Source organism: Anticarsia gemmatalis, chromosome Z (assembly GCF_050436995.1).
Source record: "Anticarsia gemmatalis isolate Benzon Research Colony breed Stoneville strain chromosome Z, ilAntGemm2 primary, whole genome shotgun sequence".
NCBI classification, from domain to species: domain Eukaryota; kingdom Metazoa; phylum Arthropoda; class Insecta; order Lepidoptera; family Erebidae; genus Anticarsia; species Anticarsia gemmatalis.
The window spans coordinates 21026592-21040507 of record NC_134776.1 but is presented as its reverse complement, the minus strand read 5'-3'; the positions used below and the strand labels follow the sequence as shown (position 1 = coordinate 21040507).

The window sequence follows — 13916 nt, the reverse complement described above, 5'->3', positions numbered from 1 at the left end:
CGCAGTACCTGTTTGTATGCAAAAACGGTACGATTATTGTATATAAATATGTATGTATGTATGTATTTATAATGAAGAATCGTAGTGGAGAATCTTAATAGAGTTATAGTAGTTTATTTACTGACTGCCACATTACAGAGGGCTCATCAGGACTCAGGTACGATTATCGAATTAGGCAAAGTGCAATTGGTTTAAAATATTCTTAATAGCAGCCTGGAGTTTGGTAACGTGACCGAAAAGGTGGCAATAGTTTTGCTCTCCATTACATTAGCAGAGAGACTTAGCTTAAATATCACAATACGACCTCCCATCCATAAGATACTCACGCCATCGTTTTTTTAACTGTAGCGTGATTTTCTTCAATTAGCCCTGACGATGAGCAAATGTCTGACATTCAAAATAGCTTTTGGGATATCCACTAGGAGCACGCAGGCTTGTTACGTATCTCAGTTGACAACTTGTGTACGTCAAATTGATGGTCACTATTCAGTACATTGCTGCTTTGACGTAACATGTTAATCACTATAACCTTTAAGATAAAATAATACATACAGCAAGCAGGCTTTCAAATATTTGTCAACTTCGACCCTGGCCAGTTTTCTTACAAAATTTCTCGATAGCTACTCAGAGATCGATAGTTGTAGCTAATCGTTTCACCGATCGTTTACAGTGCAACATTCCTTCAACAATCAGAGAAATAATCTCTATCCCATCTACTCTCGAACATCACACAAAAGACTGAATCATATCACTAGCGATACAATGAGCATTCCTCACGGTCACCCGCTAAATACACCGCCATTGTCGATCATACGTGCTCTGTATACCACCAAAATGTACACGCAAATATCAACCGTATCACTTAGGTATAGAGTTGATGATAGCTTGTTTCCAATTGACCGGCTATTTTAGTTTTCAATGACGATCGGCTATTTTGTTAAATGGTATGGTTTTGTGGTGTTTCGCTTGTAGGGTTTACTGAAGCTAGAATTATAGATGTTTTTGTAAAAAATAAGAGACTACATCAAGAAATATTTTTGGTTATCTACGCACCAGATTACACGTAAAAGATGCAGAAAAGTTTGTAGCCGTTATAGAAAGTGGTGTTTGTCTACATATATGGGAAAATACTAGTTAAATTCTAGCCTAGGCTAGCGACTTCGCCCGCATCGTCTATTTTGGCTAAAAAGTGGCTAGATCGTCCCAAATTATAACCGTTTAAATCCAACTTTTCTAGCCGTTGAGATGTTAGAGAAGGACTAACAAATACACTTTCACATTTATAATAATAGTAATAACATATCCATATTGTAAGACGTATATCTTAACGGCAAAGAAAAAGTGCAAAGAAATGCACGATAGATAGATAATAAAAAATATTCCGAGAGAGGGTTTTTCTACTTTATACTAACGAATAGACTCACCACTATTAAAAAGCAAAAAGTCTTTGCTATCATTTTATGATAAAGTCTAAATGCTTCAAGGTGTCTGAGCGAATGCGATATTCCTCTCACATTCATAACATCACCCCTCCCTCCCATGGGAGTAGGCAGAGATCGATACTCACTACGACCCTTGCATATCTTTTCCTTCCTGCCATGATATAAGGCTCTTACTGTATTGAATTGCTTGCATTTCTTCCATTTTCATGCAGTTTATATTTTCAGATATATTAGAAAAGGATATTTAAATAATTGTTAAGCTTAAATTGACGATATAAGAAATATTGTAGATGTGTGTTTGTACGTATTTGTGTGTCTTGTCAAAAGCGAGTTTGGTAAAATTTGGTGGTGGAGGTGATAGAAGACTAAGACAGTATATTATTATGCGATGAAAATTCAAAGGTTTACAATACCATAATATAATAATGAGACAAAAAAATTACATAGACTTAGTATACACAATTTTTTCCCATATTGTTCCTAGGATAGACTTTATTTCTTACTTTTTTCCTGGCCAAAGCCGCGGTGAGCAACTAGGTAGCCAAAATAAAATATTCATGTGTTATGTGTTCTGTTTGGTGCGACTGTCGCAACATTACATAAGAGGAACTGTTGAACAACAAAGTGACGACAAACCATTGTGATGCCGTTTATGGGAAAACATCGACTTTAACGATACTGTCTCACGTACTCTTGTTCCCAAGGGGGTAGACAGACTAAACAACGACTCTCATTCATCTATATGTACAGCTTCATTCAATTTCTTATATTTACAAGTCATTTATAACCCTTTTTACACCCAAAGATGTAAAGAGATATGTATAGAATGAACAGCGATTCGCCAATAAACTGTTATTGGCTCAATCCAGAAATCAAACCCGAGACTTAGATCTACTGATCACGAGATTTTAGGTTCTATTACAACTGCAGTTACTGTTGTATACGCTACCGCCCAAATCACACAGACAGTTGTGCCATAAATAAAGTCATACAAACCCACTTCATCCACATTCATACATATCGTCGCACATGCCCGACAGTTACAAGAACTTTTCTATATTTCATAAAAAAGGTTGAATTAAATAACTGTAACGGAAACGAATTCACACGTCCAAAAATGTTTTGCAGGATTTATAAATTGATATAAATAACGAGAAAAGGTTTTTAATAACCGATTTTTTTGGAACGGATATCTTTTAATAATATTGAAATAGTTTTACAATTTAAAAAAAAAAAGCGAGACTACAAGCTGATAACTTCGGACCAGATATAATAAAGTTTCTTCTGAACATCTAAAGGCCATATTTTCATATTCAAATCCATATTTTCGACAATCGCATTCATTATCTTATGGACATCAAAACTGGTGCCTTCGATCCATTCCTTCATCCAATCAGAAATCTTTCTTAAAACGATAACATTTTCAACATTAACATCGTACGCCCCGTCTAGTAAAACAAAAAGCTCTCGGAGGTCATTGACACTCTTCTTCAAATTAGGAGAAGCCAGTCTCAAAACATTATCAGGATTAGTAATAATCTCATCAACAAAATCTAAAGTATCTCTTTTCACTATTGCGTTAGCTGTGATCAAATATTTAATCGTTTGGCGGAATTTTATATTCGACTTTATTATATGCTTATGCTTTTCCAAAATTTCTGGTAACGGCATGAAGAATCTCTTCAAACCTCTAGCTCCTAGTGTCATGACACTGCGGATCCAAACGACTAAATAGTCGCTGTAGTAAGGTCTGTCTTTGCAGACCTTAAGTCTTTCACAGATACGGATTTCGATAGTATTCGTCGCTATTTTAATTTGCTGCCTTAATATCTTCTGCTTCAACGTATGTCGGTTCCATTTCGTCAAAGAACCCATCTTGCCTTTATCTCTCACGTTCTGCATGTGATGGTCTAGCACTTTCTCTAATATAAAATTTGAGACGTCCATAAAATCTATCATAAAATGGTCAGTCACGTCGACCTGCTCAGTTTGCATCATCGTCTGGTATTTACTTTTAATTAAATCTAGGTATTTCGTTTCCACGTCAGCAATAGCCTTACTTACTGCTGCTATGTCAGCCTTGTAAAGATCGTAATTAGTCATCACATTTCTTTTAATGTCTTTTATTTGGTCTGTAGTGACATCTAGTAGAACAGCTATAAAATTGTCGATGATAGCTGTATTGTTGACTGTAGTTGGAAGTTTGACTGTAGTATAAGTGTCATTTATGAAGGTGACTCTTTGTATCGGGACTTTTTCGGTGACTACACTCCTGTTCAGTTCGGTCGCCTCGCAGTAATTGCAAATGCCACCTGCATTAGAAAATACAGTTTAGAATATCCAATACGTAGTTTTGGCAATCAGTTATTGATCTAGAATTTCTATTTGCAAATTCATAAAGCTACGACCTAGTTGGCTAAGTGTTTTCGATAGCATAACTTCGATATTTAAACTAGATCTGTTTTGAATAGCCCGAAGCTGGATTAAACTTAAATTCTAGGTGGAGAAGAAAATAGTACGGTACCTGGAGAAAATTTTGTAAATATTGGAAAAAGAAAATATTCAATGAAAAGGATAACTTTACTGATAACGTTTATCTAAAGCCTGATGAAGATTTTTTTTTACTTTTTGGCTTTAGAGCTAAAAAAGTATCTTATTTTTTTCGTCCTTATTCCGTGTTACATTAGATCGACTTTATATTTTCTCAAAAATATGCTGGACAAGGGATTTGGGTAATATTTTTACAACCAACTTCCTCCCTGCCGACCATCTTCCTCGTGAGCTTTAATCAAGTATAACATAAAATTCAGAATAGTATTTTTCGTTCTACAATCAATATTGAAAACCATTGTTCTAAGATCATAATCTTTTTAAACAGTTCCAAAAGGTATCAAAATGATAGATATTTTTTAAATGACAGATTTTTCTTTCATGTATTTCATGTTTTAATACGAATCAGAGTAGTTGACAAACTTGACCAAAGAGGGCACTCGTCTAGAGTCTTACCTCACAGCGAAAATAAGTCGAAAAGCAATATTTGTGCAACAATTTTTATTAAAATGACAGAGTTATGCCGTTATAGTATTAAAATGTATTTTGCTATTCGTTTCTATGAAGTCAGATATTATCAAATAAGGAGTGCTTAATAATAACCTAGCACAGGCTCAATAATTAATTGTAATTTTAACTTTTTCCGCAGTAAAACCAAGTGTCAAATATACAGCCGAGATCAAACACAATAATGTCAATATTAATGTTGAAATAAAAATACAAAACGTTTTTCCTTTGAGTCCGTGACATCGAATAAAATATTCGCTCCAGTGCTCCATATTAATTAGTCATCGATGTTTCAAGAGCACTGCTTTTAAAATATACATTGAAATATGAACATAATGACATAATGTTGTCATAATTGATTGATTGTAGTGTCGATTAAGGGGCGTCAATTCGATCCCCGAGACGGGTGAAATTTTGCTGTTTGGATTTTCTAAATTTATAGAATGTTTTCAATAGTTTGGTAACGTGTCCAGTATATGACAATAGACCCCTATTACATGGGACTGACATTGTTAACCGCGATACGTGGGTGTATTTCACACACCTCTTGCCTAAAACTTCGCGTACGCTTTATTTTATTTTTTAAATAGCAATTGAAATGAATATTAAAGCATTGAAATAGTTCGTTTTATTTGGATTTCCATTTTAAAGTAAGGTATTTATTTATCAGTGCTCTCATGTCTGTATTTTTCATGTGTGTGAAGTCCCTTTATGTCTCTCAAGTGCAAAAATATTATCCTCTACCTATACCTCTTCAATCAGATTACCTTGCATGAAAATATAAAGTAAAATATATTAAGCATTTACACGTTAGCTTAAAACAAGACGGAAAGAGGCCTATAAAATATTAAATTCCGTGGAATGGTTTTCTCATTTTCCATAAAAACATTGTTGTAATATTCCGACAATATCGTATGGTAACAATTATACGGGAATATTCCCATTGCATTGTAAGCCGATTTGTTATATTTTGGTATTTATTTTATTCCCATCATGCTGCAGGGGAAGGGATAAAATGAAGAGGTTTCGAATAAAATCAGTGTACACAATTTACAAAATTATTTTTTAAATGCCTTTGTTTAACCGGATGAATAGGTTTCGATGCGATGATAAGCACTATATAATTATAATTTAGATACAGCATACTTTTTATAACGAAATTCAATTTCACATGAATAAATATGCAAGCCGAAGGAAATAATTTTTGGCACACGAGGCTATTTTTTAACTAAATAGATATTATACACTTAAGCCCTTGTTTTTCCGAAGCTTGTTGGAGCATCCTACTATTAGAGTCTTCTTTCTTTCCAAATCGCTTTACTACCAGTTCTGACCAGTTATTCCCGATCTTTAGAGCCTTCTCTCAGCTAAATCCCTATTTAATAATACCTTATAATCTTCAATAGTATAAGCAGTCAGAACATAAAGTTGTTCACGTAAAATTGAAATTCAAAATACTTACATATTATAAAGAAAATATGTAACGCGACCATTTTCTATTTACTTGCAAATAACTATATCAAAGCTAGTTTGTTTTATGTGATTTTTATCTTTATTGCATTACAAATTCAATTTATTTTAGTATTCATAAAATATGTATAAAATAAGGTATAATTTTCACGTCTTAATCAGTATGAAGTTAGTTAGGTATTTAGTGTTTTTTTTAACCCAATACTGTCTTACTGCTGGGCAAGGGTTTCCTCGCAAATAAGAGAGGCTAGGTCTTGTAGCCACAATGCTGGCCAAGTGCGGATTTGGGAATTTACATGTGCTCAAGAAATATTAAAGAACTTGCATCTTTTCAATAAGTTTTATTTAACTAAAATATTATTTTGGTTGAAAACATTTCCCATTTACTATAACATCACGCCTATAATAGCTAAAAGTACAGGTAGAAGTAAAAATATGTTTCGCCTATCATCACTGTTCGGACACCTCGCTAAATTGTACAGTACATCAAAATTTGAAAAGTCGTTAATCAAACCTGAGACTTCATATTATGACTTTTTAACGGCTACCCATCTAAGTATTTACCTTAGCTACATGACAAGTCCATCGTACGATCTTTGCCATTAAATCCATAAAGTCTTAAGTAATCCCACATCAACGTGTCTTACGACTTTCTGCAACTAGAGATGTGTTTATCGTTGTTTTCATGACCTAATTTCATTGCGATAAATGGAAAGCCATTTGTATGGCCTATTTCAATACTTTTATTGTATAAACGTAACCGATAAGAGTAATTAAGATTATCGAACACTGTAACACAGACTGACTTAAGATAGAAAATACTTACTCCATCCTACCAATAGTGTGATGAATAGCCAGTTGTGCCCACCGGTCGGTAAACGCTTAGTAGGTTAAGCAACATTTAGCAAGGACGTTTACTAGATGGGTGAACAATTTTAACACCAGGTAGACTACTAAACCATACGACAAAACATTGCTCATCAGGTGGAATCTTGACAGGTTATCCGACACATAACTAATAGATAAGTCATTGAAACTAACCGTAATTGGTATTACAAGAGCAAATTTTTATAAATAAAATTTTTCTGAAAATTATCTCGAACAGTTCCGTTTCCAAATAACTTTCGCCTTTCTGTCGAAATTGTATCGCTGACGTCACAAGATACTGTTATCAGTGATATCTCTTATCATTATTGTATAAGAGTTTAATTGTATACCTGTTTGTTTATGATACGGCACAAATACTATTTGAAGGTTTTTTTGTAAGAGTTAAAACAGCTGTGATAGTATTTTATTTCATATACGTTATATACGTAACACTAAGACCTGGTATACCGGAGACTGTTGGCAGAGGTGTATGAAATACATACTGGTTTCGCCATTTCTAATCTTAGTTCCATGTATAAGAGTTCCACGTGCCAAACAAACAAAACTCCGGGCTACTATAATTGAGGAGTACTTAGATGAGTAAAAATCGGATAGGAATAGAACCTGAGTCTGTATGATCAACAGTCGTATACACTACCGTCCATACCACAGAGGCAGCCGGTCAATCCAAAAACGGACATTTTTGAAAACTAAGTTTGGTGTACAACGTGGCGATGTAAATTATTCAACGATTAATAAGAGTGACATTTCTTGCTAGCTCTTCTCATAAGGCTGTACCCGTACCGAACTAGTGGTTGATTCAGATTCATTCTTCTTCTTCTTCTTCTTATCGTATGGTTAGTGGTTAAAGTTGTTGAAGCGGCCCGAAGCCCTTTGACGTTGCTTAACGACTGTTATCTTAATTGACAACAACCGGGACCAACTGTTTACGTGCCCTCCGAAGCACGGAGACACCCAGCTCAAATACCACTAGGCGGTCACCCATCTATGGTATGATCGCGCCAAAGTTTGCTTAACTCGCAGAACTATAAAATAAAGAATACAAAGTAGCGATCATTCTCGCAGTGATACAATTTAGCTTATAAATTTGACACGTCGGCAAATTGACCATAACGGTACAAAGGGGTCCCAATGACTTAAATCATATGTCTGATTCCTCTCGTTGACACAATGGAAGTCAAGTGTCGATAGCAACCATTGACCTTTGTTCAAATACCTATTATATTATTGTCGAAGATGTTACGTGTGTGGTATCGTTATGATACACTTTGGTGAAAAAGAACAGAAAAAGTAGCATATGTGTTGTTTTGCTTTCGTATTTATGTTATTGTGATTTTTCATTTAATACTGTTAGGTAATTTTCACATTACGTATAATAAATTTCCTTACAAAACGTTTTCGTATACTGATGTCGTGGGGAAAAAAGTAGTTTTAATCCAGGTTAAAAATTATCTTTATTAGTTCATCAAAATCTGTTCAATTGTTATGGCGTGCTATCCATTTTAGGAATATTACACTTGTAAAATTGAATAGTTGTTTAGAATATTACATAAGATTCGTGTGAAGTCGCGCATTGTGCAGTAGTTAAAGTGGTCAAGACAAATGTCGTAGATTCGGTTTCCATATGAAACAAATTTAATCTTGCGATAATTGTCATTAATAACCAAATAAGATCATAATTCACATGCTATTTTATACCCGTGACTTTGTTTACTAAAGATTATAATATCTTTCTCCTACTTATCAGCCGAATTTGGTCTCAATTGACATTCCTGTATAACCGTGAAACAACATTATATTTCCGCATATTATAGAAATCACTTTTGGCAATAATTCTCCGCATTTTATACATTTGTTATAGAAATCACTTTCTTAAACAATTCGCGCTACTTTCCTCCATAAATATGAAGAAATGAAACTGAAATTCTTCCATATTGTTTATAGAACGTTTGCAAATGGCGTCGAGGTGGAATCGGGGTTAATTTCATGCTCACGGACGGCGAGTCGTCAACCTCACGCTAAACCATTCAACATATACATACACACATACAAACATACATACATAGTATTTGAAATTCTAATACGTCTCTCACTTTTCACTGGAGTTTTCCTTTTAAGGGCAAATTTTAGTGGAAGGTCGAGTGAGATATTCATTGCGTATCTGTGTAGGTTCTAAAGTAGGTGCGACGTGATGCGGTTTGTATTTGGATGGATGATCGTTGGGTAGCTAAACTGCTAAAGACGCTAAGATGTAGTTAATTATAGCTAATTGGTTCATAATAACTATTTCTCTTCCGTACTAATATTACCACTGTAAAGTCAAAACATTGTAATTGAATTATGATAAATTTTGTTCAAAATAAGTTGAACTATGAGTTTCTAAAACCATTGGTTGGTTTAGTTGTCTATGTCGGTTATAGCGTAATGTTAGCATGGTACTTCCAAACTTTAACATGTATAGCAAAAGGGAAAGAAACAAAAAAAAAAATATAAAAAGATACGATTTCAAAAACATAAGGCTTCAGGCTTGTACTTATTTCACAAAGACAATTAAACAAGATATTTTTCTGCAACATGATTTCTTACCGTTCAATATTGTTCTAAAAAAAACATAGTTACTATTGTGATCATAGCGGAATATAGCCAGTATTGCATTGCAGCTAAGTAAATAAATATAAAACCTATCTACGAGATTTTCATCAAAAGTTCTTAAGTAATATTGCGAGACATTTCTCAAGCATACATTTTAATACGAACAGAATCTTCAAGCCGTAGCGGAATTATATCTTAAGACTGCAATTTACCTAAAATGTTATTTCATACGAGACTTAAATACTTGAGTGTACATCTTCATCTATACTAATATAATAAAGCTGAAGAGTTTGTTTGTTTGTTTGATTGATTGTTTGTTTGTTTGTTTGTTTGAACGCGCTAATCTCGGAAACAACTTGTCCGATTTGAAAAATTCTTTCATTGTTAGATAGCCCATTTATCGAGGAAGGCTAAGGCTATATATCATCACGCTACGACCAATAGGAGCAGAGTACCAGTGAAAAATGTTACAAAAACGGGGAAAATTATGATTCTCTTATGTGACGCTAGCAAAGTTGCGCGGGTCAGCTAGTCTTTAATAATATGAGGGAGAAGAGTAGTTATATGAAGTAGGAATCTTACACACATACATTCTTGACATGTTATATTCGTAGCGTGTTACATTCGATGGTATAGGTACTAGGCAAGAAGGCAGAGATGTATTAAATTCACTCATGTTTCGCCATTTACGTTAGTAGTCCCATGTAACAGGGGGTGACCGGTGAGTACAGCGAGTACTTTGCTATCTAGCAGTAGACCTTGGCTAAAGTTAGAAAATGTGCCAAACACGTAACCCAACTCCGGGCTTTTAATAAGGAATATTATAATAACATTTAGAAATCAATACACATATTTTTTATATTTTTGCCTGATCCGGGAATTGATCTCGAGACCGCGTCAACAGTATTTCACCCTATCACCCAGACTACAGCGGCAGTTTACTTATAATTACACGATTTCCATATCTCACGAGTTAATAAAGTTCATTAAATACTCGCTCAACGAGGAATGTGTCTGGACTTTTGCTATGCAAATAACGACGCAAGCGTCTTAGACGGGAAACACTTCATTTTATTGCAATAACGAGCTAAATATCATTACTATAATTAATTATTTTGTCTCAGACTTTAAACAGCTTTTGAAGGAATGCAATGTCAGCAGTCTGCACTTGACCATCGACATTTTCGCTCTTATTTCGAAAGAAGCCCCGTGGTTGGTAGTGGTCGCATGGTCGAAGGTCCTTTAATTGTTAAAATTCATTATTTTGTGGACAGCGTTACATGCAATCATGTCTTTTTCCCCCAACTAAAGGCAGAGACCAAAGTACACCTCTTGCCAAAATCTCTACAGACTTTCTCCATTCACATTCATACATCTTGTGATACAGGATCGGCTATGACAAAAATTGTGGCATAAAATGTACATTGCCTATATTTTGAGAATTTCTTGATTATATTTTACGAACGCAGTAAGCAGAGGAAGGAATTTATATGTGCCTATTTTTGAAGTGTTATATTCATAAACTATTATTTATAATGCTAAATATTTGCTGAAATAAGCATCTCCTGGAATTATTCCTACTGGGAATCATAACTATGTAGGTGTGCCTACATGTGCTTATATACAAAATATTTCTGTCGAAATACCAGTGAGGGAAATCCTCCCTGACATATACATATGTACTCACGTCACATGGATTCTAGGATACATAAGCCTGAAATTTCGATGGTGAACCATATGAGTTGAACCGTGAAGTTCGGAACTCAATGGTTTGCGTTCAAATTGTGTAAATAAATTCCCATTTGCAAATATTTTACAAGCAAAATATTTGGCAACGTGTGAAAATTTTTCGAAACGTAAAATTTCGAATTTTGTGCTTCAATTGTACCTGATAATTTTAAAGGAAATTCTCAGTAGTAGGGAAATATTTGTGCAATGATTTTATGGGAATTTATCAAACAATACGGAGTTCAATGGTTTTGGCATCCTTTTTATTGCATATAAAATTATTATTCGGAATTGAAGCCACGAACCACGTTTAAATATTACCATTTAATAAGTTTATTGCATTATCGAGCACAGGTTTTACCTAGAAACAAAGGACAATTCAGGCTTTTATTATTAATATATTATTTGAATATTTATTCATTAATTTTAAAATAAAATAAGTAGCCGAGTGGTCTGAGCATGTATGGCTACATATGTAAGTGGTCGACAGTTCTAGCACGAGGCAACACATCAATGACTTGTCTAAGTTATGTGTGTAATAGAAGTATTTATCACTTGTTCTAACGATGATAGAAAACATCGTGAAGGAACCTTACGTCCTTAAAATCTTTATAACACATTTCTTGACAGTATGCAAAATCCTTAAACACTCAAGGAATAACCTCTCCATCATTCAAAAAAACACCATTAACTAGCATTATGACAGAAATGGGAAAAAAACTAACAAAATTCCAAGTATCTTACAAACATAGGGCTTATTAACAACACCTACAAGACTAGTTCAGTCACGTGCCTCCGTCTAAACCATAATATCTTAGCACTAAAATCATGTCTCTTCATTCCCCGTACATATTTAATCAAGCAAATAAACTCCAATCAACATTAGAATATGCAAATACAATTAGTGCAAGATTGCACTCAATTTGAACATGAATGAGATACAGCGTGTTTGCAATTCGAGCTCTATACAGGGTGTTACAAAGGGAACTAACTGGATAGTTTCCCAGTCTATCAATCAAGGTAACTTGTCGTTAATAAATGCCATTGATGTTCGCGAATGAGCCCTCTGTGGATTGAAATGAGAAGCTTTAGCTACTCGTAGCTATGGCGCTGATATTCAATTATTATTACCGTTGTTTGAGCTATCCAAAGGGACTATTTCCTGCTACGACCACCAGTTAGCTGTCGACTAAATATGCGAATCTGATCAGCGCCTCTAGCGGGTTCAGTAGGAACTATTTTTGCAGTACATTTTAAATGTCAAACTCTCAATACTTTATAGTTTACACATTAGGGCGCATATTTAATCTGAAGGAATAAAATAATTATTTTAGAAAATGTTAAGTTTATTTCATTCGAAATAATATTTTACGACTATAATAAAAAAAAATCTGTTCTGTAATAAAATATCTTCCACAGCACAAAATAATTAACAATGCAAGTGTCTTTCAAGAAAAATAACGTCTACTTTTCTTGTTTAAACCTTAGAGTTAACAAATAAAATGTTTTCAAACAGATCTAAGATATTCTCATTTATTTATTAACTAGTACTAACAAGAAGCTCCCGGGTATAAAGTTCCGTTGGAGATTGTTTTGAAAAACAATATTAGTTGTTTTGCTTTAGACTATTTAAAAATAAACAGTACCTATTTCCGTTAGTAAATAAACTACTCTCTACTTATCTACATTTACCTAGTAGGTATATATCATTAATATATGAACCTAAAACACATTTGTCCTTAAAATCTTCTTTTAATTAAGCTTAAGTACACCTTATTCGTAAAATAAAGTCTCTTAAATCATATTTGTAATCGTAATCGCGGCGCGGCGGCGTGGCGGTCCTACATGACAAGATGTATGGATATGAATGAAAAAAAAGAAATTAGTAGGAGTAGTAGCGGGGGCTTTGTTGGGGGGGGCTGGTTTCAGATTCAACATGTAGGAGATAGTGATTTATGTATGTATAAAAAATCATACAATATATTTACCACACGCCTGATACATCTGAAGGTGTGGGCAGAGATGCCTGAAATACACCCACGTTTCAAAATAAATTTACTGTTTTAAATAAAATATAAATTCAACCCTGCACCCACTGCTATAAGTGTTTCCCATAGGTTTTGAGTCCACCACGCTAAGTGCGGCTACCCAGGAGGACTTATGCATTCCTTCAAGAAATGCTTAAGAGTTTTCTCGCGATGGTTTTTCTTCACTGTTTAAATGATATTTATACTCTCTGTCAATACTGTTCGCCCGAGTTATATCCCACGGTGTAAGCAGAGAGTGTATTATACACACACGATTACAAATTTACAATATTATTTTTATGTGATAAGGAGCAGAAGATATAGGCACAAGGGACGGTACCAAATTCCTGGTTACTGTAAAGAATATTCATAATAAATTATAATAGTGCAAAGGCTTTGCCAAACCCGGGTATAATACCCAAGATCCCAGAGGCCGTCACCAAATTTATAACTTATCAGCCTAGCCTTTCTTTCAACTATGTTGGAGTCGGCTTCCAGTCTCACCAGATGCACCAAATTTCTAACGATACAATTAAAACACGAACTCCATATTCAAATAACGAGATAGAACGTTCGCAGTATCGTCTACAATCGATAAACGACAAGAGACAGAAATTCTCTGAAAATATAACTTGCGAACGTGTCGCCCGCTTCACTACATCCACCTCTAAAACTTTGTAAAACATTTTACTATAAAACTGCTCGACTCTCG

General features: G+C 34.4%; 2 protein-coding genes and 1 long non-coding RNA gene across 3 annotated transcripts in view; 1 reads left to right on the top strand and 2 right to left on the bottom strand.

Annotated features, from left to right (window-relative positions):
- LOC142986346 (Krueppel-like factor 6) overlaps positions 1-13916 on the bottom strand; it is a 175138-nt gene that overhangs the window by 86241 nt on the left and 74981 nt on the right. The gene's annotated exons all lie outside the window — the stretch shown is intronic.
- LOC142986347 (uncharacterized) overlaps positions 1-13916 on the top strand; it is a 100183-nt gene that overhangs the window by 78205 nt on the left and 8062 nt on the right. The window lies entirely within an intron of this gene.
- LOC142986345 (uncharacterized) lies at positions 2609-6047 on the bottom strand. The gene is made up of 2 exons (XM_076134799.1): positions 5962-6047; positions 2609-3754 (listed from the first exon to the last, which is right to left on the bottom strand). The coding sequence occupies exons 1-2, from the start codon at positions 5990-5992 to the stop codon at positions 2685-2687; spliced, it is 1101 nt and encodes a 366-aa protein (XP_075990914.1). The 5' UTR covers positions 5993-6047; the 3' UTR covers positions 2609-2684.